We start from the raw sequence: 24,804 nt of genomic DNA, 5'->3' as shown, positions 1-24,804 counted from the left end.
TAAGTTAGCATCAAATCAAAATGAAATTAAATTCTCAAGGTTTGTTCTTACGAAAAAGTCTTAGACCACACTTGACCACCATTGAAAAAGACCATGGTCAACCATGTGACTGTGTCATGTTTGAATTAGTGTCCTAAGCATTTATAAAGGCTACTTAAAAGTTAGACCATGTCTACCCTACCCATAATTTGTTTAGTGTTTTGCATTCATTATTTTAAACTAATTATATACTTGAATTTATATATTGCATTTGTATTTTAAAGTGACATTGATACTCCATAATATAAAATAGAGGTATTATGCTTCTAAAGACTAATATTCCATAATTTAAAATAAAGGCATTAAATTTTTTGAAACACAATTAAATAAACATACATTACTTTTTTATTTACAAGATTTTGCAAGAGCTACCGGTATTATATTTTAATAACGTAATTTCAATACTTGCACTTCTCAAAATATAAAGCACTTGATTACTTTATGTCGCAAGTTAAATTTTGAATAATTGCATATTTTCTTTATTGATACAAGTAACGAAAAGCTTTATAAAAGGTTAACTTATGCGGTAATTGAGATGTATGGCTATAAATCAAAATAAATTAATTTAGAAACGGAGAAAGTAGTTTATACCACCCGATTTTTAAACCAACATACTTTCCAATTTCCATTCCCCAAAGCCTAGCAATCAACTTTGCTTTTATATCACACCACCTCTTGTAATTTGTAACACATACATGGACTATAATACCCCCATTATTATGTCCTTACCAAAGCACTATTAATAATTATCATACCTTTTAGTACCTTTTTTACAAGTCAAAAAAGATCATTACAATATAACATTAAAAAACCAATTAATTAAGAAACTTTATCATAAAATTGGGATGGAAATCCAATATATACATAATTAATTTAATTACATATGTTTACTATAACTAACCAATAATTAAAATTTTAAAATAAAATAAAAGTCGTAAAACACTGCGCTTTACTACCACCTTCCTAACAAACAATTAACGCCTCCGCGCATATATAGAGAGAGAAAGAGTGCGAGTTTGAAGAGAGAGAAAGCACTGAAATAAGAGAGAGAAACTTTCAAGCTCCAACAATGGCGATTATATTGCAGATCTCGAAACCCTAATTTCTCTCTCAGAAGCTAATATTTTCTCTTTTTTTCCTCGTTAAAGAAATCATTTCTTGATTTCTGCGTTGAGTTTCAGTTCGAGATCGGCGTTTTTTGGCGGTTCGATTTCTTGGAGAGTGTCATTTTTCTTTTTGCGACACTTTACAGCGTCGATTCTTGCAGTTTTCTTCGCATTATACTTTGTTATTTTTGCTTTTTTTTGCATTCGAAAAAACTCGCGAGAGTTTCGCATTTTTTCCTCCATTTTCGTATTGATAATAAGTTTTCCGGCGGAAATTTGCCGGAATGAACTGAAAATTTGAGCTCGCTTACGCCGGAAAATAAGGTTTTCTCCGGAAAATGGACGACCGCGGTGGTTCGTTTGTCGCTGTTCGCCGAATTTCTCAGAGTTTGGACCGTGGCTCTTACCATACGAATTCCGGTACTCTCTCTCCATTTTCTCTCTCCTCTTTTATGTAGATAACAAGTGGAATGATGCAAGTATGATTAATTCATAATTCATTGAATGTTAATTTTAAAATACCAGTAATAATTAATTAATTCGATGATGTAATTGAATAGTTGATGATGTTAGTTTATAGTATTGAGTCAATTTGATGGTAAAAGCTGTGAGTTAGCTGGAAATTGAATGTTGAGAGAATGACTGGAGTCTTCATTATTATGTTTGGCGTCACGTTCGTCATTTACTGAGTCTTCAACAGATTATTATTTATATGAATATGAATATGTGTGTGGTAGGCTAACTGCTGTAACGATTTGTTGAAATAAATTTTGTGTAATAATTGTGGAAGAATTGTTGCTGTTGTAATGATTTTTTCTGATCATTTGTCAGCAAATTTGAGTGGAAAAAATATGGATCAACTGCATCCACCCATAGTCTTATATAGAAATGGTGATTTCCTTATTTTATAGAAGGAAATGTTTAGTTTTATATATATTTTTTGTTGATTTGTTTGGTAGATATTCTGCTGTTGAGTGGATTATGTTTGGTTTCGTTGTTGCTCGGAACAATTAAATAAAGTTGGTGCTGGATTAGTTTGAGAGAATGAGTTAGTTGATTTTGATGTTTATTAATTTAAGGGGTTTTGTTATCAATTTGTGTCAAATTGATTGTGTTTGTTTGGGTAGTTTTTAGAATTTAGTGGTTTTTGGCATTTTCTTACATCAGCGATGGTTATTGTTTGCAGCTGAAGTTGTTGCGGGATCAACAGCTTGGATAGGTAAAGGTCTTTCGTGTGTTTGTGCTCAAAGAAGAGATAGTGATGCTCGGCCATCGTTTGATTTGACTCCAACACAGGTTATTATTTTGAGATTAAAGCAGCTAACCAATTAATATTTCTCCTTTTTTTAGTGTCACTTATACCATTGATCTGTTGCTCTTAACATGATACCTTTCTCAGCTGATATCAATACGAATTTGTTGTGAAGCTTTTTCACTAGTCATGTTTCCGGTACCCATTTGCTCGTGTGAGCAGTGATGTACCAGATAATAAATGTCGTATCAAGACAAATTAGTTTTATGTCATAAGTGTTTTAGATTTACATCTTGTTTCATTGAATTAGAAAATTAGCTTTTTATGTGTGTCATCTGCATTCTTTCTCTCATTTGTAGAACATGCTCATATGAGTTGTTCTCATAGGATATCTGAGTTTCTTTGTTTTTGGCTCATGTGTTTTCAGGAAGAGTGCTTGCAACGGTTGCAGAGTCGTATTGATGTTCCCTATGACAGTTCAAACCCAGAACATCAGGTACCTCCTGCCATTCCCATCGTAGGGTTTTCGTAGAGATCTAATATAAGCAATGTGTCGAATGTGATGGGTTACTATATTTTTCGTCTTCTCAAGCCTGTTTAGCTAACATTAATTTGTAACTAGAGACTTGGAGAGTAATGCTGCTACTGACTCTAGTTTCTTGGTGGTGATTTGCGAAGGAAGCTTTGAGGGCGTTGTGGAATGCTTCCTTTCCTGGTGAAGAACTTAATGATTTGATATCTGAACAATGGAAGGAGATGGGATGGCAGGGGAAAGATCCATCCACAGATTTTAGGTATCTCAGCATTCTTTTGTTCAGTCTAACTCTGTTTTGTTAAATCATAGTACTTAACTTAATTTTCAATGTTCAACAGGGGTGGCGGCTTTATATCATTGGAGAACTTGTTGTTTTTTGCTAAAAATTTTCCGGTATGTTATCATTTCCTTTTCTTTCCACTTTAAACATCAGATTACTGACTCAAATCAGCATTTATAAAAGACATTACTAACATTTATGTGTATATCGTTGTAAATTTGTTTATTTTGTTAAGACTTTCGGTCTGGATTTAATGAGTTAGATATGGAGAAGTTTGCCTCCCCTTAGTTTCCTTGTCATGGTGTTTTAAATGATGGAGGCATTTAATAATTAGAATTGTTTGTATATATCTTGGACAGTTCTGAATGCTCCAGTATCAAAGGCTCTTTGACTTTTTGGCCATGGTATCTTGATTCATCATTTAAACTATCTCTGACTTCTTATTATGGTATTTTGACACTTCATTCTGTATTTCCCCAGTTTTTTAGTTAGGGGGAGGTTATTTTATGGCATTTAATAGATATGGCGCAAATGGTACAAGATCCTATTAAAAAGCGATATTGAGGGGGTTCTTCAAACCAAATAAAAAGGTGTGAATGAAAGTGCATGTTGACTTTATGAGAGTGGGAACTAGTAATCGCATGCTTGGAAATATCAGGCTGTTAAGTGCAGTTTGTCACAAAGGGCACTAATGCACATGAGTTATTTTAGTTATTAAGCTGTGATTAACTATGTGATATTATGGTGTGCAGTAGTTGGGGTATGCCACAGGAACACTTGCACTCCAGCTCTAGCTCTAGGCTCTGGTCCATGAACAAAATTAAATTAAGAGTTGTTTGATTTTGAAAGTATTCTAGGCTATGAAGAATTGATGCACACTTGTATAATGCAAATTAATAAAAGGGTAGATCATTTTATTACATGCTTGTCATTTTTAAATTATGATGAATATATTTTCATGGTGTTTAGTCTGGTTCTTTTTAAGTTCAATGCACCTTTTTTTGCCATCAGCTCTTCTCAATGTTGTTTGATGTGTGTTAGTTATTTCTTACTACCTGTGAACATAATGTCAAATTAGTCATATGGAGAGATTTATTTATGATTACAAACATGGAACATCATTGCATGTCTATACTCTATACACAAGCCAGTTTTAGCTATCTCACAGCTCAAATTCACTCCCCTTTCTGCTTTTTACTGTTTTTAATAGGTATGCTGACATGCACTATCTGCTTGTGTTATCTAGAAATCCTTTCAGGACCTTCTGCGTAAGCAGGAGGGAGATCGGGCTATGTGGGAATACCCATTTGCTGTAGCAGGTGTGAATATTACCTTCATGCTGATCCAGATGTTAGATCTTGAAGCAGGTGCATTTTCTCTATTAATTTGAATTGTGTTATTAGCTGTCTGGATTTATAAGTTCTGATTTTTGTGTTCATTATTTTGCTACTTGAAGAGAAATAACTTTGTAGTTTTCTTTCGACGTTTATAGTTCTTGGCCTTACAATATGAAATGTTTTGTCCAGATTGAGTCATGCGATTGCTTTGTATTGATATTTAAAAAGGTTTCTTCTTCGAATTGTTGTTGTAGAGCGATGTGACATGGTATTGGACATATAAATTTCATGTACCATAGGATTTGGTGGTTCCACAAACTCGTTTTCTCTTAGTAGAGTTGTATAATTAAACTTAAAATTTATCCTAGATACGTGTCAATGCTTTGGGTATATAAACAATTATGTTTGATGTAGAGAACATTGGCCTTTCTCCTTCGGTAAGTTGGTGTCTGAAAATTTTCAATTCATCTGTTTAAACACTGCATCTGCACTATAGTTCCTGAATAAATGTAGAATTCACAGTTTCTCTGTGATAATTAATCAAAGTAATGTTCTCACTCAAACTTTCTAATTGTGCTGACAAATCATGCTTCATTTGTCCAGTCAAGCCACGAACACTGGTGGGAGCAATTTTTCTAAAATGCCTATCTGGTAATTTCATCACCCTTACATATCACCCAATTTTTTTGGGATATTGACTTGTGTGATCAATGTTACTTAGATGACATTGCCTTTTCCTTTTCCAGAAAATGATTCAGCATTTGATCTGCTCTATTGCATCACCTTCAAGCTGCTTGACCATCTTTGGCTTGAGATGCATGCTTCGTACATGGACTTTAATGTAAGTTCTCTTCAGCAAAAATCTTGCAGTAGTTGAAAACGGGTCTTTTGCATTTGTATGTGTCATCTCTAAACTCATTTAATTTTTCAATTGCCTTGGCCTAAAGCTCTATTTTGCTCTTTTTTGTACTTCTGTGTCTTTGGACCCAGCCAACTTGCAAGTCTTTTTGTACTTCTCTGTCTTGGAATGCTTGGTTTTGGTCTATCTTTTACTGCAATGACTGAACTTTGTTTAAGTTGGTTCTAGTTCGCTTGAAGTCTGACGTTTGCTTATCATTTTATTTTATATTTGGTCTTTGTAGGCGGTGATGAAGGCTACACGCCGTCAGCTTGAGAAAGAAATGATGCTTGAGGACATTATTCGGCTTGAAGACCTGCCATCATATAGTCTTCTCTCTAAATAGGTAGCTTTCAAGAGAACTAAGATGAAAGTTAGATGCAAGATGTTGGAAACCTTTATTCTCTTATTGAATTAGTCCATTCCTTCCACGGGAAATTCTGTCTTTGATACCTAACTAGATGGTGCTGGTCCTAGAAGATTTGGTGTGCCATCTTGAAACCCGGATTCATTGTCAATTTGATTTTAGGAGTGGCTTTTGTAAGCACACACGGTCATAAATCAGCAGTTCTAGTACCTAACTGAATTGCTATAGGTGTGGCCAGTTTTTATCTTGTCAATGAAAATATGCCATTTTTAGGGCTTGGGTATTCTTAATTGGATGTTCACGTCGTCGCTTTAGTGCGTTTTTCTTAGAATTTTTTAGAGGCAAGAATGTTAATGTTCAATCTCCTGGAAGAGGAAGCAGAAGCAGAAGCAGCTAGCAGATCTTCATTCTCTGGTCAGATTGGTGAGTGGTAATGGTGATGGAAGGAGTGATTTGGAGACACTAGCTCAGGGACCGAGTTTATCTTTTCTATCATGCTTTGATGGGAAGGTGTGAAAGGTAGATCGAACTGTCAAGCTCAACTTTCTAACCATGATAGGACGATAGGAGCACCTTGATTTTTAATCAGAATTCTTTGCTCATTCAGAAGCATAAAATACTATATTGTCCTTGCATGTTGGTGTGAATGTTAATCATTTTAGCTAGAATATTAATAATAGGGCTAACTATATTACGAATTTACGAGGTTTTTTATTTATTGTTGGTTATTGTGCAATGCCAATTGCAAGAACTGTGGGTCTGAAGGATGGGGGATTGAGTGCGTGCGTGTTCTTCATGTTAGGGCTCACGTCTAGCTTGAGCCAAGTTTAGGGCCTCTGGCTTTGAAACACAGACAAGCTTCTCAGAAACGTTACTGGGAAGAGGTAATATAGGAAGGGCATGCAGAGATTGGCGTGTGTGGGGTGATTTCTGTGTTTTGGTATGCAAATATGCAATGAGACTGCGATGATACAGATTAGTTACCATCAGATACCTACTATACTTGGTAACAGAACCTTGGCAAAAACAGAAACTAAATCAACCTACCACTATCAATATTCAACATTGATTCTAGCATACATGTACTCTGTTACTTTATTTTCTTGCATCTGATTTCATAAATCATAATATTGTGCCAGAACTTCCTTTAATCATCAAAAATTTCACAAATCGTACATTTTTTTCGCCTTTCAATGTTTCCGTGAATATACCCAAATCATTGCTGGAAAATCTAGCTGATCGGATACTTGCATGCAGGATTACTTTAAGAGCTTAAAATAAACCTGATGTCGGCACATTCCCAGAAAGTGGCATATATCAACCCTGCTTGTAAGGCGACAAGCATCATTTCGGTATAATATATCCGTATATGCTCTGCTGCATTTCGAAAACGAATGATGTTGGAAGCAAAGTGATTGCATACTTAAGCTCAAGGACTAACTATATTTCTTCCAGGCTTGGTCGGGCGGTGCAAAATCAAAATTTCAATTTCTAACCATTGAATAACAAGTTCTAATGTAGCGTTATACAAATATATAGCACATATTGAATACACTACAGGAATGATAGTCTTTGAGGGCTCGACTCGGTGGTGAAACATGGCCACATGGGAACCGCATGAATTGATCATACTACTAGTTAGCATATCCCATGAACTCAGGTAATGATGCTTGATGCGGTGATGCAAGGGATCGAATTGGCACAAATTATAGGAACCCCCTTTGTGATGAATAACGACAAGGAAACACTGTAAAACTGTGCTCAGCCTACAAGAACCTCAGAACTCAGCCCCTAAATGAGTTAATGCTGATGTTACTCTCTTAGCTTATGTTGGTAACTTGGTACAATAAGAATAAAACCTGATTTAGAAATTTGTACTAATCCGTACCACCTGCTGCAATACTAAATTGAATTTATGCTTCTGAAAACTCAACTACTCCAGTTTGTAGACTTTGTAATACTAAAAATCACTGCAACTCTTTCTTTCTTTTTTTTTTTTTTTTTTACTTTGTACTTTTGCAAGTATTATTTTGCCCATACAAATTCCTATTGTGCGTCCCATAACAGTTGTTCATCTTAAAGTCGAATATAACAGCAGTCAGGCCTTAAAAAATACTGTAGACGCTCTTATAAGTCAATAATTTTAAAGAGTGGTGATAGAATGAACAACGGTTTACTTTTTCAATTCATTGAAATTATGCTGACACTTTTGATCCGGGTTTTTACAGCTCTGGATGAAGAAACATTAAGATGTCAGCTCGCAAACAGCTTGAACCAGCCATTTATAGAGCAAAAATACGATGAATTTTTCATTTAATAATTATAGTATGTCACCAAATGCTCCTGCAGAACACATAGAAACACACTAAACATAACACCGCAATCAAAAAACAGTCTAATAAAATCAACCATCACCAAAATTAGGTCTAATTTGCCAAATATGTTTTCTCAAGATAATAGCAACTCTTAGATAGTTAAGTTCCAGATGGCAAGTAAAACATTTTAAGCAGGTATAGATCTATTCATAGATCCATGAGTGGAGGCTGCTTTGCCAGTGAACAACTCCCTCGGGGAACCAAAGAGCAATCTCCTTTGTTGCGCTCTCAACAGCATCACTGCCATGGATGACATTTCTGCAAAAATCATAGATTTATAGATTAACACATAGCATGGGAACAATAAAGCAAATCACAGGACTAGTAAGGGACAAAAAAAAATTAGCCACCTCCCTCGGAAAAATGAGGAGAAAACACGAGTGGATACCGTTGAGCTACATTGATACAAAGCTCTAACTAAAAAGATTAATGTAGAATCAAACCTCAAGGAGATACAGGACAATCAAGATTCTTTTTGGTAAAACTGACTCAATCAGACAAAAGAGTTCTTTAAACTGTTTTGCTCAATGATTACACCTCATTAAAGGGAATTTTAGTTTTTACACAATATAATTGCCGTTCATGCATCAAGACTTCTATGTCGGTCAAAATTAAGAAGTGATCATTAACACAAATCTACTTTTGTGTACAACTCTTACTGTGCCTAACTGCCTATTCATGTAAAAGTACAAAATTATACTTCATCGAGTTATTAGCAGTTAGCGCTATAGATGACCAAAAAAAAAAGGAAGATCAAAATTCAAAACACACAACATTTCATTAAACATACACAGATCATTTATAAACTACTTTCTAATATTGTGAGTACAAATATAATTTGGGTCGTTTGTTTGGTTAAATAGAGGAAATCATCAAATGCAGGTATTTCTTAAGCAGGGAGTATCAATCATCAAAGAAGTGATACGTATACCTATTAAATAGGGAATAAACATTGAATGATTAAGTAGCTTTAAGTACCTGCCAATGTCGATGGCAAAATCGCCACGGATGGTTCCTGGCTCGGAAGCAAGTGGGTTGGTGGCTCCAATGAGCTTCCTTCCGGTGGCAACAACACCCTTACCCTCCCAGACCATAGCAACCACAGGTCCAGAAACAATGTACTCAACCAAACCGTTGAAGAAGGGCTTGGCAGACAAGTCTGCGTAGTGCTTCTCGGCAAAAGGGCGGTCCACATTCACAAATTTCAAAGCTACACATAAATCAAACATCATTCAATAGGCAGCCACATCAACCAAAACTTAAACTTTTAACTGTGCAATAGTAGACACATCAACTAAAACTAGAGCATTCCAATCCAATTCATAGACCTTAATTCGACTAACAACTAATACAATGATTCTGAGATAGCTGCTACTTCACCCAATTGGTTCCGGGTTTGAGTTCGTCAAAACATTATTACTATTGAAATCAGAAATCAGACATGGGGTAACAAGTAAAAAGCATAATTTCATTCTTGGAGACAATTATTGGCATCAAATAAACACACTTTTGAGCTAATATCATTAGTTTAAGCATCATATTAATGATAATCCTTAAATTAACCTCGCAGCTAATTACATAATACCGAAAACAGAGGAAATAATTGTTTAAAGCTCCAAATTTGTAAAATTCAGATCAATTATTGGCATCAAATAAACACACTTTTGAGCTAATATCATTAGTTTAAGCATCATATTAATGATAATCCTTAAATTAACCTCGCAACTAATTACATAATACTAAAAACAGAGGAGATAATTGTTTAAAGCTCCAAATTTGTAAAATTCAGATCATACCTTTCAAAGAGAAACCCTTCTTCTCAAATCTGCTGATGATTTCACCAACCTACACATTTAAAAACAATTTCAGAATCACAATTCTCAATCTGACACTTAAATCTTCCAGCTCTGTATTTTACAACCAAATTAAACAAGAAAAGCTTATTATCTCAAAAACCCAGTTCAAAATTCAATCAACCCATTTTAATTTTCCATTCAATCAATGATTAATCATGTTTAACAACCCAATTAAGCAGCAAAAAAAAATCAAAATTTTTGAAGAAAAATAAAAAATTAAATTTAAAAGGTGAAAATTGAAACTAACCAGTCCTCTTTGGACACCATCAGGCTTGATCATGATGAAAGTTTGCTCCATATTTGAATTTGCTTTAAAGATTCTTTGAAAGATGTAGAGATTAAAGATGTATAATAGTGGATAGTAGAAAATGACGGAAGGAAGAGTATATATATGGGAGACAGTGGGAAGCAAATACTGAACCCTAACCCTAGTTTACAATTGGAATATTCTTGTGCGATTTTCTTTTGGGCTGTGTTTGCAATACGAGGGTATAGCTTTTTGAGGCAAAACTTAGTTTGACAAAACAATTAGCTTATTCACTGCTCACTAAGGGTCTGTTTAGCTTAATTTCAATTCAATCAATTCAGTTCAGTTTTTTATTTTTTTTTCCTCTAATAAATTATTCATTTCCGCTCTATTTGGTTCAATTTAGTTATTTTCAATAAATCGAACAGGTCCTAAATAAGCTAATTTGGCTTTCTATTAAAAATAATAATAATAATAATAAATTAATACTTTGGAGTGTTTGTTGAAGAGCTAATTCAAATATTGTAGCTAATTTTACTTAAGCTCTTTTTCATTTAGAAGCTTTTCATTAGCTTGTTCATATCTTAAAGACTTAAAGTAAAACTACACTTATACCTCTATCTAATGCAGAACCCTTTTAGGTTGGTGAGATCATCAAAGCCAGGGCCGTCTTAAACAATTTAGGGGTCATGTGCTATTAATAATTATAGGCCCTCTAAACGTAAAAACCACGCAAATTTTGTTATCAAATTATGCTATTTGATCTTTTTAACATGGTAAAATATGGAAACTTGTACTCGTTTTATTAACTTAAGTTATAGACTTATAGTATACCATTTTTTTTCACGCTAACTTTATTATTAACATGAACTCCAATCCATAAAACTATACTCACATCACTCCGTATTGATAGAATATAAGTTATAAGTGTATGAATTGATAGAATTTAAAAAAAAAAAAAAATAGAACTCTTACATTACTCCGTTTTGATAGAGTTGAAGTACGTATATGATTGACAGAATTTAGTTTTTTAACATGAAAAATGGGAAAAATATTAAAAAAAATGCAGTTACACGATTAACAAAAGTGCTCGATCCCCTGACCTTAGTTTTCAATTGATAGTTGAAGTAATGTAGCGCTTAACCAATTTGCCAAATTCCATTTTGTTTTCTTACTGACATATCAAAATTTTATACTATCATTTATTAAGGACTAACTTTAATATAAGGCCCCTTAACTTTCGGGGCCCTATGCAGTAGGGCTGGTTGCACAGGGCCTTAGACGGGCCTGATCAAAGCTTATTAGTCCTTAGTCATTTCACACTAACAACTTTAATCAATTAACTACTCGTATTTTTTTAAACACTCTCGGGTAGGAGTGTACAAAAACTGGCCTGGACCTGAAAACCGACCTGAACCGGACCTGTTGGGACCGGACCTGATCCGGACCTGTAGATTCAGGTCCGGTCCCGGTCCTTGAAATTCAAGGATTCCGGGTTTCAGGTCCGGTCCGGGTAAAACCCGGAAATTTCAAGTCCGGACCTGAAACCGGTAAAACTACTTTTTTTTATTTAATAAGTTTAAATAGGTCCATAAACAGGTTCAAATAGGTCTATAACAGGTCTAAACAGGTCTAAACAGGTCAGCACTTTCATATTATTTAAAAAAAATCAAAAAAAAAACTAATCAGGTCTATTCAGGTCCAAACCCGAACCGGACCTGATTTTTCAGGTCTGGACCGGAACCGGACCTGTTGATTCAGGCCCGGTCTCCAGTCCTTATAAATCAAGAATTCAGGTCCCGGTCCATTCAGGTCCGGGTCAGGTCCGGTCCGGTTTTGGACCGGTGTACAGCCCTACTCTCGGGGGCTGTTTGGTTGAGGTTAATAATCAAAGGGAAAAGGAATAAATAAGCTCCATATCCTTTATTATTATCTGTTTGTAACTTTTTATCATTTCCTTTTCCCACTTTTATTTTTGAAATCTATTTTACATTGATTCCCCACCCCCCCCCCTTTCCATTCATTTTCCTTAATCACCACTACACCACTACCATGCTACCTCCCATGCTGTCGGAAAACCAGCCACCGCATCGGTGCTCTTCCCCTACCCTTAGCGTGCACCTCCTTAACTCCTTGCCCCTTGTTGCCGCTCTGCTATTTTCTGTGGGTGGGGGAAGGCGCGCCCAACGGTTTTATGGGGAAGGGGGGGTTTTTTTGGAGTTTTTTGGGGGCTAGGGGAAGATTTTTTGGGGGAAGGGAAACGACAGCGAGTGGTGGGGGAGGTGCGGCGAGTGGTGAGTTGGTTGGGTGGTGGTTGGAAAGGTAGGAAGTAATAAGGAAATAGGTGGTTGTGTGGTGGTGAGACTGGTGGCTTGTTTCCCTTTGTTTTAAAAAACAAACAACATAGAAAATGCAAGAGGTATCAATTACCTTCTCTTTCTTTCCCTTTGTTCATTCCATTTTCGTTTACCCCGTGCGAACCAAACGACCCCTTATACAATTAGCTAATTAATAATCTTGTAACACCCCCAAATCTCCCTCTACAGAATTACTAGTATTATCCGTATAATTATACCGTAGAGATAGACTTGAGCGTATTACCGCCGCGTGATTACGCAAGGCTACTCAACTTACTAAAAATAACAATACTTTGCAACGGAAACTCAAATACTCTTCTTTATTAATAATAACCATAATAGTAACCAATGTTATGAGTACTCAAAATAGATAAAAAGACCATGATTCCTAATTTAGTGAAACCAAATCTCGGGACTCCAATGCATCACTTTATTCACTTCACCTGCAATAACACTGCTTACCATTACGGTAAACAGGGCGAACCAAAACAAATAAGAAGTACGGGTTAACAAAATATGCTAAGTACGGTAAGTGCAAGATAATTAAACTCAATTTATTTGCAAACATGCTTTTAAACTAATTTCCAATAATTCCAAACTCATGGTTTAAAACAATTCTCAATATTCCAATAACCAATAAAACCAATGTCAATTATTTAAAACCATTTCCTCATATTAAAAACCAATTCCTCATAATAAACCAATAAAACCAGTAAAACCAATTCCTCTCCTAAGTGTGCATGTAATAACCCGTATTTTCATACGTATTTTCCTAATTAATTATTATTTTCTAAAAAGGGTATTTTAGTAAATCAACTTACTATTTAAATCTTGGAGCCAAAATGATATTTGAATTTTGGCGCCAAAAGTATTTTGAAAACTAATCATTATTTTGGATAAGATTTATTATCCATTTATCCTATTTTAAAAACCGGTTTATTTATATATTTCGGATATTTTAATTAAGGCAAAAGCTATATTTTATTATTATTTTAATAGGTCCGAAAATCCCAATTAATTAGCTAATAATTTCGGATTTTCCTATGTGAAAAATCTGATTTTTCTTTAGTTAAATTATTTGGTGAATATTTGGTATTTTATTATTTAATTATTTATTACAATAAATATTATTTACACAATTATTTTTAATTCCTTAAAAGTAGCAAAATATATTCCTAAATACTAAATAGGAGGGCCGAAAATATGAGATTAGGAAAGCTCAAAAATTTAGGCCATCCCATGAAAATTTTGGGAAAATATTTTGGTAATTTGTATTTTTAATTATCTTTTTAAAATCTCCTATTTTCCATAATTCTAATTCTCCATCTTTTTGATATCCAATCATTATATTTTCTTGCCATTCATTCTTCTTAATTATTCCCCGAGTAATTCCAATTTCCTTAATATTTTTCATGACATACATACCTTCCATATTCAATTATATACAATCTCTTCAATATTAAAACTTTCCTTAAATCTTTGCTCACTTCTCCAAGTAATCTCTTAAACCCTAATTACCATAATTCTTCCTACATTTTCCTACCATAATTCATGTTCATACTAGCCTATAAATACCCCTTCATACCTCTCACATTCTTCACACCAATTCTCTTCTTTTCTTCTCCTCGATTTTACATAAATCATCCCGTTCATCTTTGAACCCAATTTTCGGGCACTTCTGGTTAGTTTTTGGGGTATTGACGTTTCACATAAAGTCGTTTCTCTCGAAAAATCCTTATGGTTAGGCTCAAGAATCACCCAATTCAGAGCTATATCGAAGGAGTTATAGCCTCTGAAAGTTCTGCCTATTATTTCCAGCGCAAATCCAATTCTTTTCTTCTCCTTTTCTCTTACTAGGTTATCCTACGCGCGCGAAAGAGTTAGCTCTTGCATAGAAGTTGTATTAGCGCGTAGTTACACCTTTGGTTTTGGTGGTAGATCTGGTAGTTTTAATACGTACTATTTGGTTTATGTGCCTATATAATGGTTTTGTAGAAATAATATAAAAAGGCACCAAAATCTTAAATGATAATTATTTTGTAAAACTCTCAAAAGTTTGACAGTGTTATTTCAAAATTATTATTAAATAATATTTAATTGATTTGCATCCCTTCATATCTTAAGCTAATTTAGAACTCTTAATTGATTTGCATGATTCAATAATACTTAACGTATTTTTCTTCAAACGAATTTTTTGTGAGCTTGGTCATACGGAGTACTAATATATGAAATGTTCGTTGTAAACTTAATAATGTAAGTTCAATGTTCTACGACCATCTAATATCTATATCTATCTATATCTAATACCAAAGCAATAACCACTTAGTTATATTTTTCCTCTTAAATTCTCTCCATATTTAATACATTTTTTTTTCTATAATCGATTTCCTTCGATTATAGGATTTTAAAGTTATTTTTACCTCTTGATAACATCTGCTCAAATATCATTATTTAATATGAATGTCATTTAAATTCCACGTTGTTTATGTGCGTGCCATCAAATAATGTACAATTAAAAAGCTAATAAACCTTAACAAAATTTTAAATAATTAAAGGACAACAAAATTGTAAATAAGAAGAGCAACCACGAAGGAATAAAAATAAATCATCTCGTGGTAATAAACAAAGTCTTCGTACATGCAATTTTTTTTTCCTTTTTAAATAACAATTATAACATATGAAGTACAAAACATTATAATTTTTTTATTTTAAAAAAAGGCATTACAAGTTTTTGTTAAAAAAAAACTTTGTATTAATTGATGGTATGTTTAATGGAAAAAAAAAACCCAATTAAATATATTAATGAGAGTAAACATATTAATGAGGGTGAAAAGGTAAATATATATTTTTGTACACAATTTTGTGCATATTTTTAAGGGTATAGTTGGTAGCACACTATTCCTAAGAGTTATTTTCTACTTTTTATAAGGTAGGGATTCAATTATTATTATTATTATTATAAGAGATTAATATAAAGTTATTATGAGTAGTTTTAATTATATAAAATCAGATTTTAATAATGTTCATGTTGAATGAATTTAAGAGGTTCATGTACATATAGTTGGGAGGGTTTAATTTAATTATTTGTGATTATTTGTTAACCTTATATTGATTAAGGTTATATTTATTTGTAGGGTGTTTTTGATCAAGCTACTTGAGAGTTATTTTGAAGTGTTGTTGGCTAAGCGAAGATCAAGGTACGTTAGGTGGCTAGATACCTTGAAAGTGATCGATTTGAATAACATGTTTGAACTATTTATGTTGCTTGAATTAAATTGAAGTGAAATATGGTTTATGAATTAAAAGTATGTTTAAAGGATTGGTTTTAATGATTGAATTGGAGTATTGATTTTTATAACATGTTTTGATTAGTTAATTGTATAAGGGGTCGTTTGGTTCGCACGGGGTAAACGAAAATGGAATGAACAAAGGGAAAGAAAGAGAAGGTAATTGATAGCTCTTGCATTTTCTATGTTGTTTGTTTTTGAAAACAAAGGGAAACAAGCCACCAGTCTCACCACCACACAACCACCTATTTCCTTATTACTTCCTACCTTTCCAACCACCACCCAACCAACTTACCACTCGCCGCACCTCCCCCACCACTCGCTGTCGTTTCCCTTCCCCCAAAAAATCCTCCCCTAGCCCCCAAAAAACTCCAAAAAAACCCCCCTTGCTTTCAAAATCAATCCTTTTAAAACATGAATAATAAATTAATTAATCAAAACATGTCATAAAAATCAATACTCCAATTTAATTATTAAAACCAATCCTTTAAACATACTTTTAATTCATAAACCATAATTCAATTCAATTTAATTCAAGCAACATAAATCGTTCAAACATGTTATTCAAATCGATCACTTTCAAGGTATCTAGCCACCTAATGTACCTTGATCTTCGCTTAGCCAACAACACTTTAAAAGAACTCTCAAGTAGCTTGATCTAAAACACCCTACAAATAAATTTAACCTTAATCAATATAAGGTTAACAAATAATCACAAATAATTAAATTAAACCCTCCCAACTATATGTACATGAACCTCTTAAATTAATTCAATATGAACATTATAAAAAAAATCTGATTTTATATAATTAAAACTACTCATAATAATTTTATATTAATCTCTCATAATAATAATAATAATAATAATAATAATAATAATAATAATAATAATAATAATAATAATAATAATAATAATAATAATAATTGAATAAGAGAAAAGGAGAAGAAAAGAATTGGATTTGCGCTGGAAATAATAGGCAGAACTTTCAGAGGCTATAACTCCTTCGATATAGCTCTGAATTGGGTGATTCTTGAGCCTAACCATAAGGATTTTTCGAGAGAAACGACTTTATGTGAAACGTCAATACCCCAAAAACTAACCAGAAGTGCCCGAAAATTGGGTTCAAAGATGAACGGGATGATTTATGTAAAATCGAGGAGAAGAAAAGAAGAGAATTGGTGTGAAGAATGTGAGAGGTATGAAGGGGTATTTATAGGCTAGTATGAACATGAATTATGGTAGGAAAATGTAGGAAGAATTATGGTAATTAGGGTTTAAGAGATTACTTGGAGAAGTGAGCAAAGATTTAAGGAAAGTTTTAATATTGAAGAGATTGTATATAATTGAATATGGAAGGTATGTATGTCATGAAAAATATTAAGGAAATTGGAATTACTCGGGGAATAATTAAGAAGAATGAATGGCAAGAAAATATAATGATTGGATATCAAAAAGATGGAGAATTAGAATTATGGAAAATAGGAGATTTTAAAAAGATAATTAAAAATACAAATTACCAAAATATTTTCCCAAAATTTTCATGGGATGGCCTAAATTTTTGAGCTTTCCTAATCTCATATTTTCGGCCCTCCTATTTAGTATTTAGGAATATATTTTGCTACTTTTAAGGAATTAAAAATAATTGTGTAAATAATATTTATTGTAATAAATAATTAAATAATAAAATACCAAATATTCACCAAATAATTTAACTAAAGAAAAATCAGATTTTTCACATAGGAAAATCCGAAATTATTAGCTAATTAATTGGGATTTTCGGACCTATTAAAATAATAATAAAATATAGCTTTTGCCTTAATTAAAATATCCGAAATATATAAATAAACCGGTTTTTAAAATAGGATAAATGGATAATAAATCTTATCCAAAATAATGATTAGTTTTCAAAATACTTTTGGCGCCAAAATTCAAATATCATTTTGGCTCCAAATAATAAATTTACTAAAATACCCTTTTTATAAAATAATTCTTAATTAATTAATTAGGAAAATACGTATGAAAATACGGGGTATTACAAATCCAATCAAAATCATCAACTAGCACAATCAACTATCAACTTTTAGCTTTTCACCAAACCCAAATTTTTTTTTTTCTATTAATTTTTTTTTTAAAAAAATTGTGTCTATTGGCTATTTAAAAAAACTTGTGAAAATTTTCTTTTAATGTTGTACCAAAACTTTAAAACCAATAAGATTAGAATGCTATTTTTCATTTAGGGTAGGAATTTTTATCTAGCTTTTTGTCAAAAAAGATTTTAATCTACTCGACATAACTAATACTTTGGCATGTGCGACACACATATGCTATTTACAGTGAAATGATGTGTATGTGTGTTTTTTTCCCTTTATATAATGATGTTCCTATTCAATTCAACAATAAAAACGGATCGAGGAGGTGGTCAGGTGGTAGTGATAGTGGTGTTGAAGGTGATAATGTCAATGGCGGCGGTGGTAATAAGATTGTTGAAGATCTCATACCAAACGTCTTCTAAATGTATGTCCATCAAGAGTTAAGTTTTAGGGTACTTATAAGGAAACCAAAAAATACAAATTGTAATGTTAATAAAATTCATTTGGTAAGTTACTCAAGTACTTACTACTTAGCGCCATTCAACATCAAATAATATCTCCACTTCTCGTTTGCATTTTCACTATTAGTCCATGTCTAAAATTGCATTAACCCACATGTTAAATCAATAATATACCACAAGCTAAGAGCAACACCAATGGTTGCTTTCAAGGACTAGCTTGCAATTTTAATAATTTTCAAGCTAATAGCCCAACCATTGGAGTATATTTAATAATTAGCTTGGTCAAGCTAATGCCAAGCAAATTAGCTTAGCTAAGCTAATTAGCTTAGAAACTAATTGTCTCTAATAAATACTAATTATTTAAAAAATAAAGCTGAAAAACCTAAATATTAATTAGCCTAACCATTGTGGTATGAATTAGCTAGCAGCCTAGCAGGAATAATAGCTTTGCAAGCTTAGGTGGCATGGCAAGCTAATTTGACAATTAGCTTGCCATTGGAGTTGCTCTAAGGTCTCTTTATTTGAACGTGTGTCCCGTACGATTGGAACGTGGCACACATGAGCTTGTCATATTATGGATGTGTATTGGCACATTCTATTAATATGTAACCTGATTGTCGTGTGAGTAATTGTTACTCCTACTTGTTATAGTACTCGTATAAATTAATCGTTAACTAGTAATTATGTATGTAATAACTACCAAACATAGTAAAATAACGGTGACCTTATGTCATGGGGTCAGGATCAATGTCAAAAATGTTAGGCTAACAACACCTTATCAACTTAAATAATGATTTTATCTAATCTATAGTGCTCTTTTGAAGTATGAATGAAATTAATTATAAACACAGAAACAATTGCTACGGAGTAGTTTAATACAGATTAAATAACATTGTACAATATTAGTGTATCTTATATGATCGACAAAAAAAAAAACTTTATAAACTACCATAAAAATGGACTTATATAGTACATAGTAGTAGTTTGTATGTATTTAATGATGTCATAGTTCGAATATATTAGCAAATAATAAGCCAAGTTGTGAAAAAGGTTTAAACGGTGATAATCATATATTATTTCTTAATTAATTTTAGTTTAAAGTGAATATCTTTCGATACCTTAATTGTTTTTTCATTAGTATTAAAAAAAAATAAATTGTTTTTCATTAAATTTTATCTTAATTTAATTCATGCACTAAATTCAATACACTTTATTATTTATCGTTCATTTTTTTTTTGTAAGAATGAACATCAACCCCAATAGCATATTCTATTTTTGCACAACTATTTATAGGAATGAATTTTTTTTTTTATTAATCACAAATTTATGACAATTTGTCAAAAATGAAACACCCCCCCCACCCAAAAAAAAAAAAAAAAAAAAAACAGTGAAAACAAAACAAAATATACCACTCAAAATTATTGACAGCAAATTTGAGCTCCATAGAACACGATAAATTTCAGATTGTTGAGATTCTACTCTCTCTCTTCTCTCCCTTTCTCTCTCTTAATTTACTCACATTGCGGCTAGGGTTTTAGAGCCTCGTCACTCATCTCTTCACTCTCTCTCCTCTTCTTCCTCTATCCTCTTTTCTTCTCTCTCGTTGGATGTGACATTTTTTGCCTGAAAACATCCCACCAATCTAAATTATAATTTCCCAAATGGTATCGAAAACTAATTAATTTCCCCCTTTTTTTTGTTCTTAATTTTGATTTGATCTTCTGGGGTTTGTAGCATTTTATTAATTTTTGCTAAAAACCCAATTCAAATCTTGAAAAAATGGCGACTATGAACCCTTTTGATTTGTTGGGTGACAACGATAACGATGACCCTTCGCAGCTAATTGAAAAGGCTTCAGCTCAGCTGCAGAAGGCGGCTGCTGCGGCGGCTGTTGCGCCGAAGAAAACCCCAGCTCAGGGAGGTGCTCAATCGCAGCAACAAAAGGCTGCGAAATTGCCCTCCAAACCTTTGCCCCCATCTCAAGCTGGTGAGATTTTGATTGATTTTGTGGTTTATTTTGTTGAAATGGTTTATGGTTTTGGTAATTTATTGGTTGTAATTTAGGTTTGAGCTTCTGGGTTGTTGTTAATTGGATTGTTTTATGCTGTTTTTGTTGTTTGATGATTGATATGATATGTTTTTAGGAAGTGGGTTGTTGTAAGTTTGGAGATTGCAGTGTTATTGTGTGTAATATCTGGATTTGTGGTTGGTTTGAATTGTGTTTTGTGTTATCTTGTGGTGTTTGTATGTTTAGTATTTATTCTTTTGTTTGTAATTGTTTGTGTTGAGTATTTGGTGTTTTAAAAGGTGTGTGCTTGATTGAGTTTGGAAACTGATTATGTTTCGAGATCTTCATGTTTAACTGAGAAGTTAATTGAGGTATTGTTTGAACTGTGGTAAGCAATTTTGAACTCCAATTTGATGCCTTGGAGTCATTATCCAATGTTATTGTGGTTATAATAAGTCTATTTGGTATTTATTATCCATTCCTCATTGGGCTTTGCTTTTTATTCCATACATTGACATTGGCTCTTGTGTAATGGGTGTAGTTCGGGAGGCAAAGAATGAGAACCAACGTGGAGGAGGCCGTGGAGGTGGTCGTGGTGGTGGTGATCGTGGTGGACGTGGTGGTTACAATAGAGACTACTCGAGCAATGAAAATGCTTTTAACAACACTGGAGCGATCAGTCAAGGAGACAGGGGTGAAGAAGGAAGGGAAAGGCGACCTTTTGGGGGGCCTCGTGCCCCTTTCCGTGGTGGTCGCCGTGGTGGTTTCAACAATGAGGAGGGGAGAGATGGAGACCGTTCAAGAAGAACCTATGAACGTCGAAGTGGGACTGGACGTGGGTAAGTGTTCCTTCTTTGCGTGTGTAATTGTGTCCTTTTTTCTTGTTGATTTCTTGCTGACAAACATTCGTTCCCTCTAATCCTTCCAGCCAAGAGGTCAAACGTGAGGGATATGGCCGTGGAAATTGGGGTGCTGAATCGGAAGAAGTTGCTCCGTGAGATTTCTGTGCACTTGCAGCATTGTTTTCTCCTATGTTACTACTTCAATATTGTTCCTGGATTTTAGAGCTTTTTTTTGTTTTTGTTTTCTTGCTGTGTTTGCTACTAAATATGCTATTGACTATCAGTGGTACTGAGGAAGCTGGAGAACAAAATGAGAAGAATTTGAACACTGAGAATCTTCCAGCTGTAGAAGATGCTCCTGAAGGCAACAAGGAGGGCCAGCCAGAGGAGACAGAAGAAAAGGAACCAGAAGAAAAGGTATATGTCAGTTTAGTGCCACTATTTTCTTTTCATAAAGTTGAGGTTGAGTTTATTTTTCATTAAATTTTAAAGAAGAATTTGATCTGGTAATACGCAGGGGTTGACTTTTGTGCCCCCATCTACTCAGCTTGAGGATAATTTTATATAAATTTAGCTAACTGTGCATTTCCTTACCTGCGATGCATACATTGTCTTTGCTTATGGATTAGTATTGGTGACTATTGTTTGAAGATCAGTTTGCATTTTTAGTGTGATTATGCAATCTACCTATTCAATTTGTTTTATAAGGTAAGGTGAGATATCATAGTTACAAAAATCCTGTTTCAATATAAAAGGGTTAGAAGAGGATCAATCATCTTATCAGATATTTTGGAGCTTAGAATCCTCAAGTACTTGTGATGTTGATTTCGAAAATCATTGTATCTTGCCTTTGGTTTATCACCTCACTCCCCATCTAATATGGTTTTCTCAACAAACGTCATAGAAAAGCATCATACATTTTTTACTTGGAGGTTTTTTCGTTCATTAAAGTGATCCGATATAGGGTCTTGCGATGGTCAGGTAATATCCATACAATATGACTATACAGGAAAAGAATAGGGTAATGTAAGCGTGATTACTGAAAAGGCCAACAAAGTAAAAACAAAATGTTATCTAGTGTCCATCCGAGGTTTCCTGGTACTCTGTATAAGTAGCTCATTGAGTGTGTTTTTATATTTATTTTTTATAAAAATAATAATTCTTACAATGCAAAACTCATGTGTGTTGGTTTTTGCCATGAAGTATTCATATAATCAACTCCAGGAAGAAAATTTCCAATTAACTAAGAGGAATGAAAAAGAATATTTTGTAGGCCATTTTTTCTTTAGCTACGTGGTGCGATTTATCAATTATTTGCTTGGATCTTAATACAAAAAATATGTTGCGCTCGTAGCATGCTAACATTTTGCCGAGGAGATGCCTTTTGCCTTGTTTAAATGTGCTCACTTCCTTTATCTTGCAAGACCCACTTCATGTGGGACATAAGTGTGGATTGTGAGTGAGAAGAAGTTGCATCAGAATATGGCAACAATTATGAAACAGAACCCACCTTTCCACTTTATTACTTGAGTATTGTGAAAAGACTGATGTATTTGGAAGGTTGATTGATAGTTAGCTGATTTATTTAACATACTAAGTTTATTTAGACAGAAAATCATTCAATACCGTGAGCTAAGGTAGTCAGGGGTCTAAGAGGCTTATTATAACTAGTCATTATTGCAGATTGAATGTTGAACATACTTCGTGTTTTTATAATGTTTTGTTAATAGGAGATGACTCTTGAAGAGTATGAGAAGCTGCTGGAAGAGAAGAGGAAAGCTCTAGTAGCACTCAAGACTGAGGAGCGGAAGGTGGAGGTTGACAAAGATCTCCAGTCCATGCAGCAGCTTTCAAACAAGAAAGAGGAAGAATCAGTTTTCATTAAATTGGTAAACTTCCTGATACCAACATAAGTGCATTTGTTTTAATCTTTATTAACGCGTATTACACCTTTCTCATCTTCTCTTTTTCTCCCTGTTAGGGTTCTGACAAGGATAAGAAGAAGGAATCACTTGAAAAGGAGAAAGTGAAGAAGGTAATGTTATTGAGATATGTATGCTACATTTTCGCTGTATTTTCTTGGTTGCAAAGAGGTTACTAGGCTCTTTACAGTATTTACTCTATACATCACATTCCATTTTTGTCAAGCCCCTTTGATTTGTGTCTGTTTGGGTGGAGACAGTTGAGTAGCTTGTTAGGATGTAAAGATAAAGCAACTGTGATATGGCTGCTGGTGTCTTTTTGAAAGCAGGGGTTGTCATACATTTCTACATGTATTCTCCACTTTCATCATAACACTTGTTCTTGTGCATCCTTGCTTATTTGCTTTTCACTGGTTATTACTTGTTAGTAAATCATGGATAATCTTTAGGCATCTCCAAGGTTTGCCTTGCTGGTTGGAAAGACAATCTTGCCTGTCATGTGGCTCGGCATTTTAATATGCCTTATGAGCCAGTTTATTAGTCATATTACTCCATCTTAGAGCCAATTTCACGTAGGTGGACGACATTGAGTTTAAGGAGAAAAAAAAAAAAACTTACCATTAGTAGTATGTAAACTTAGCACTGGCCACTAGGAAGTAATATATCATCTCTGTTTTAGTTGACTAGGGAAATCATAGAAATTTTAGAATTAGAGAAATTGGCATACTCATATCTGTGGGTCAAACCAGGAAATTTCTTTTTCATTGACCTGGGACTTTTTAGATCCCACTATCCGCATAATGCTGTTAATTTGATAGTTTTCATGTGGAAAAACCTAGGAAATGTCTTTTGGCTGACCCAGATTATTTTGCTGTGGAATCATAGAATTTTTAGAATTAGAAAAATGTGGCTTACTCCCTGATGTGGGATCAAACCAGGAAACATCTTTTTCATTGACTTGATACCCTAAAGATCCCAAATTTGTTAAATTGTTGCTAAAATCAATAATTCTCAAGTGGGAAACCTAATAAAAGTCTTTGGCTGACCCAGACTATTATTGTTCTCTTTCTTCTTGTCTTTTGCTTTCATTTGTTTTGAGGTCATGTTGCTGACGTAGCAGCTTTGGCTATGTTGTCATGGTGCAGTCTGTCAGCATTAACGAGTTTCTGAAGCCTGCTGAAGGGGAGAGGTTTGGAGGTCGTGGCAGGGGACGTGGTCGTGGCTCAAGAGGTGGTGGATATGGTGGTGGAGGAGGTAACAGGGTGTACAATTCGCCTGCTCCAGCTATTGAAGATCCTGGGGAGTTCCCCACTTTAGGTGGCAAGTGAGGCCATAGCTATGATCTTTAGTCTCTTTGTGGGCTTTTACTTGTATGCCCTTTGATTTTAAGTCTTTTTTGAGTAGGACTTCCAGCTGTGAGTGTCCTGTACCAAATACAACTTTAAGGAAAAATTTCATGTTTTTTCAATTTGTATATTTATTTTCTGTTACCTCTTTTTTTCTTTTTCTTGTATTTGATGTTTGCTTTTATGGGTCTTAGTTGT

At 33.8% G+C, this 24,804-nt stretch overlaps 3 protein-coding genes across 3 annotated transcripts; 2 read left to right on the top strand and 1 right to left on the bottom strand.

Moving 5' to 3' along the window:
* Positions 1-995: 995 nt before the first annotated feature.
* Positions 996-6,512, top strand: LOC145639448 (uncharacterized). The gene is made up of 9 exons (XM_081690688.1): positions 996-1,565; positions 2,332-2,441; positions 2,825-2,893; positions 3,076-3,191; positions 3,271-3,325; positions 4,459-4,579; positions 5,153-5,200; positions 5,296-5,390; positions 5,692-6,512. Exons 1-9 carry the CDS (start codon positions 1,484-1,486, stop codon positions 5,791-5,793), a joined length of 798 nt encoding a protein of 265 aa, XP_081546814.1. The 5' UTR covers positions 996-1,483; the 3' UTR covers positions 5,794-6,512.
* Positions 6,513-8,095: 1,583 nt separating this feature from the next.
* Positions 8,096-10,446, bottom strand: LOC145639447 (nucleoside diphosphate kinase 1). The gene is made up of 4 exons (XM_081690687.1): positions 10,293-10,446; positions 9,986-10,034; positions 9,168-9,399; positions 8,096-8,447 (listed from the first exon to the last, which is right to left on the bottom strand). Exons 1-4 carry the CDS (start codon positions 10,341-10,343, stop codon positions 8,333-8,335), a joined length of 447 nt encoding a protein of 148 aa, XP_081546813.1. The 5' UTR covers positions 10,344-10,446; the 3' UTR covers positions 8,096-8,332.
* A 9,514-nt stretch (positions 10,447-19,960) lies between these two features.
* LOC145639444 (RGG repeats nuclear RNA binding protein A-like) lies at positions 19,961-24,734 on the top strand. The gene is made up of 7 exons (XM_081690685.1): positions 19,961-20,475; positions 21,038-21,335; positions 21,425-21,490; positions 21,623-21,755; positions 23,069-23,227; positions 23,320-23,373; positions 24,406-24,734. Exons 1-7 carry the CDS (start codon positions 20,268-20,270, stop codon positions 24,586-24,588), a joined length of 1,101 nt encoding a protein of 366 aa, XP_081546811.1. The 5' UTR covers positions 19,961-20,267; the 3' UTR covers positions 24,589-24,734.
* The last annotated feature ends 70 nt before the right edge of the window (positions 24,735-24,804 follow it).

Source organism: Chenopodium album, chromosome 7, assembly GCF_948465745.1.
Source record: "Chenopodium album chromosome 7, dcCheAlbu1.1, whole genome shotgun sequence".
Taxonomy (NCBI): Eukaryota; Viridiplantae; Streptophyta; class Magnoliopsida; order Caryophyllales; family Amaranthaceae; genus Chenopodium; species Chenopodium album.
This window is presented reverse-complemented; position numbering and strand designations above follow the sequence as displayed.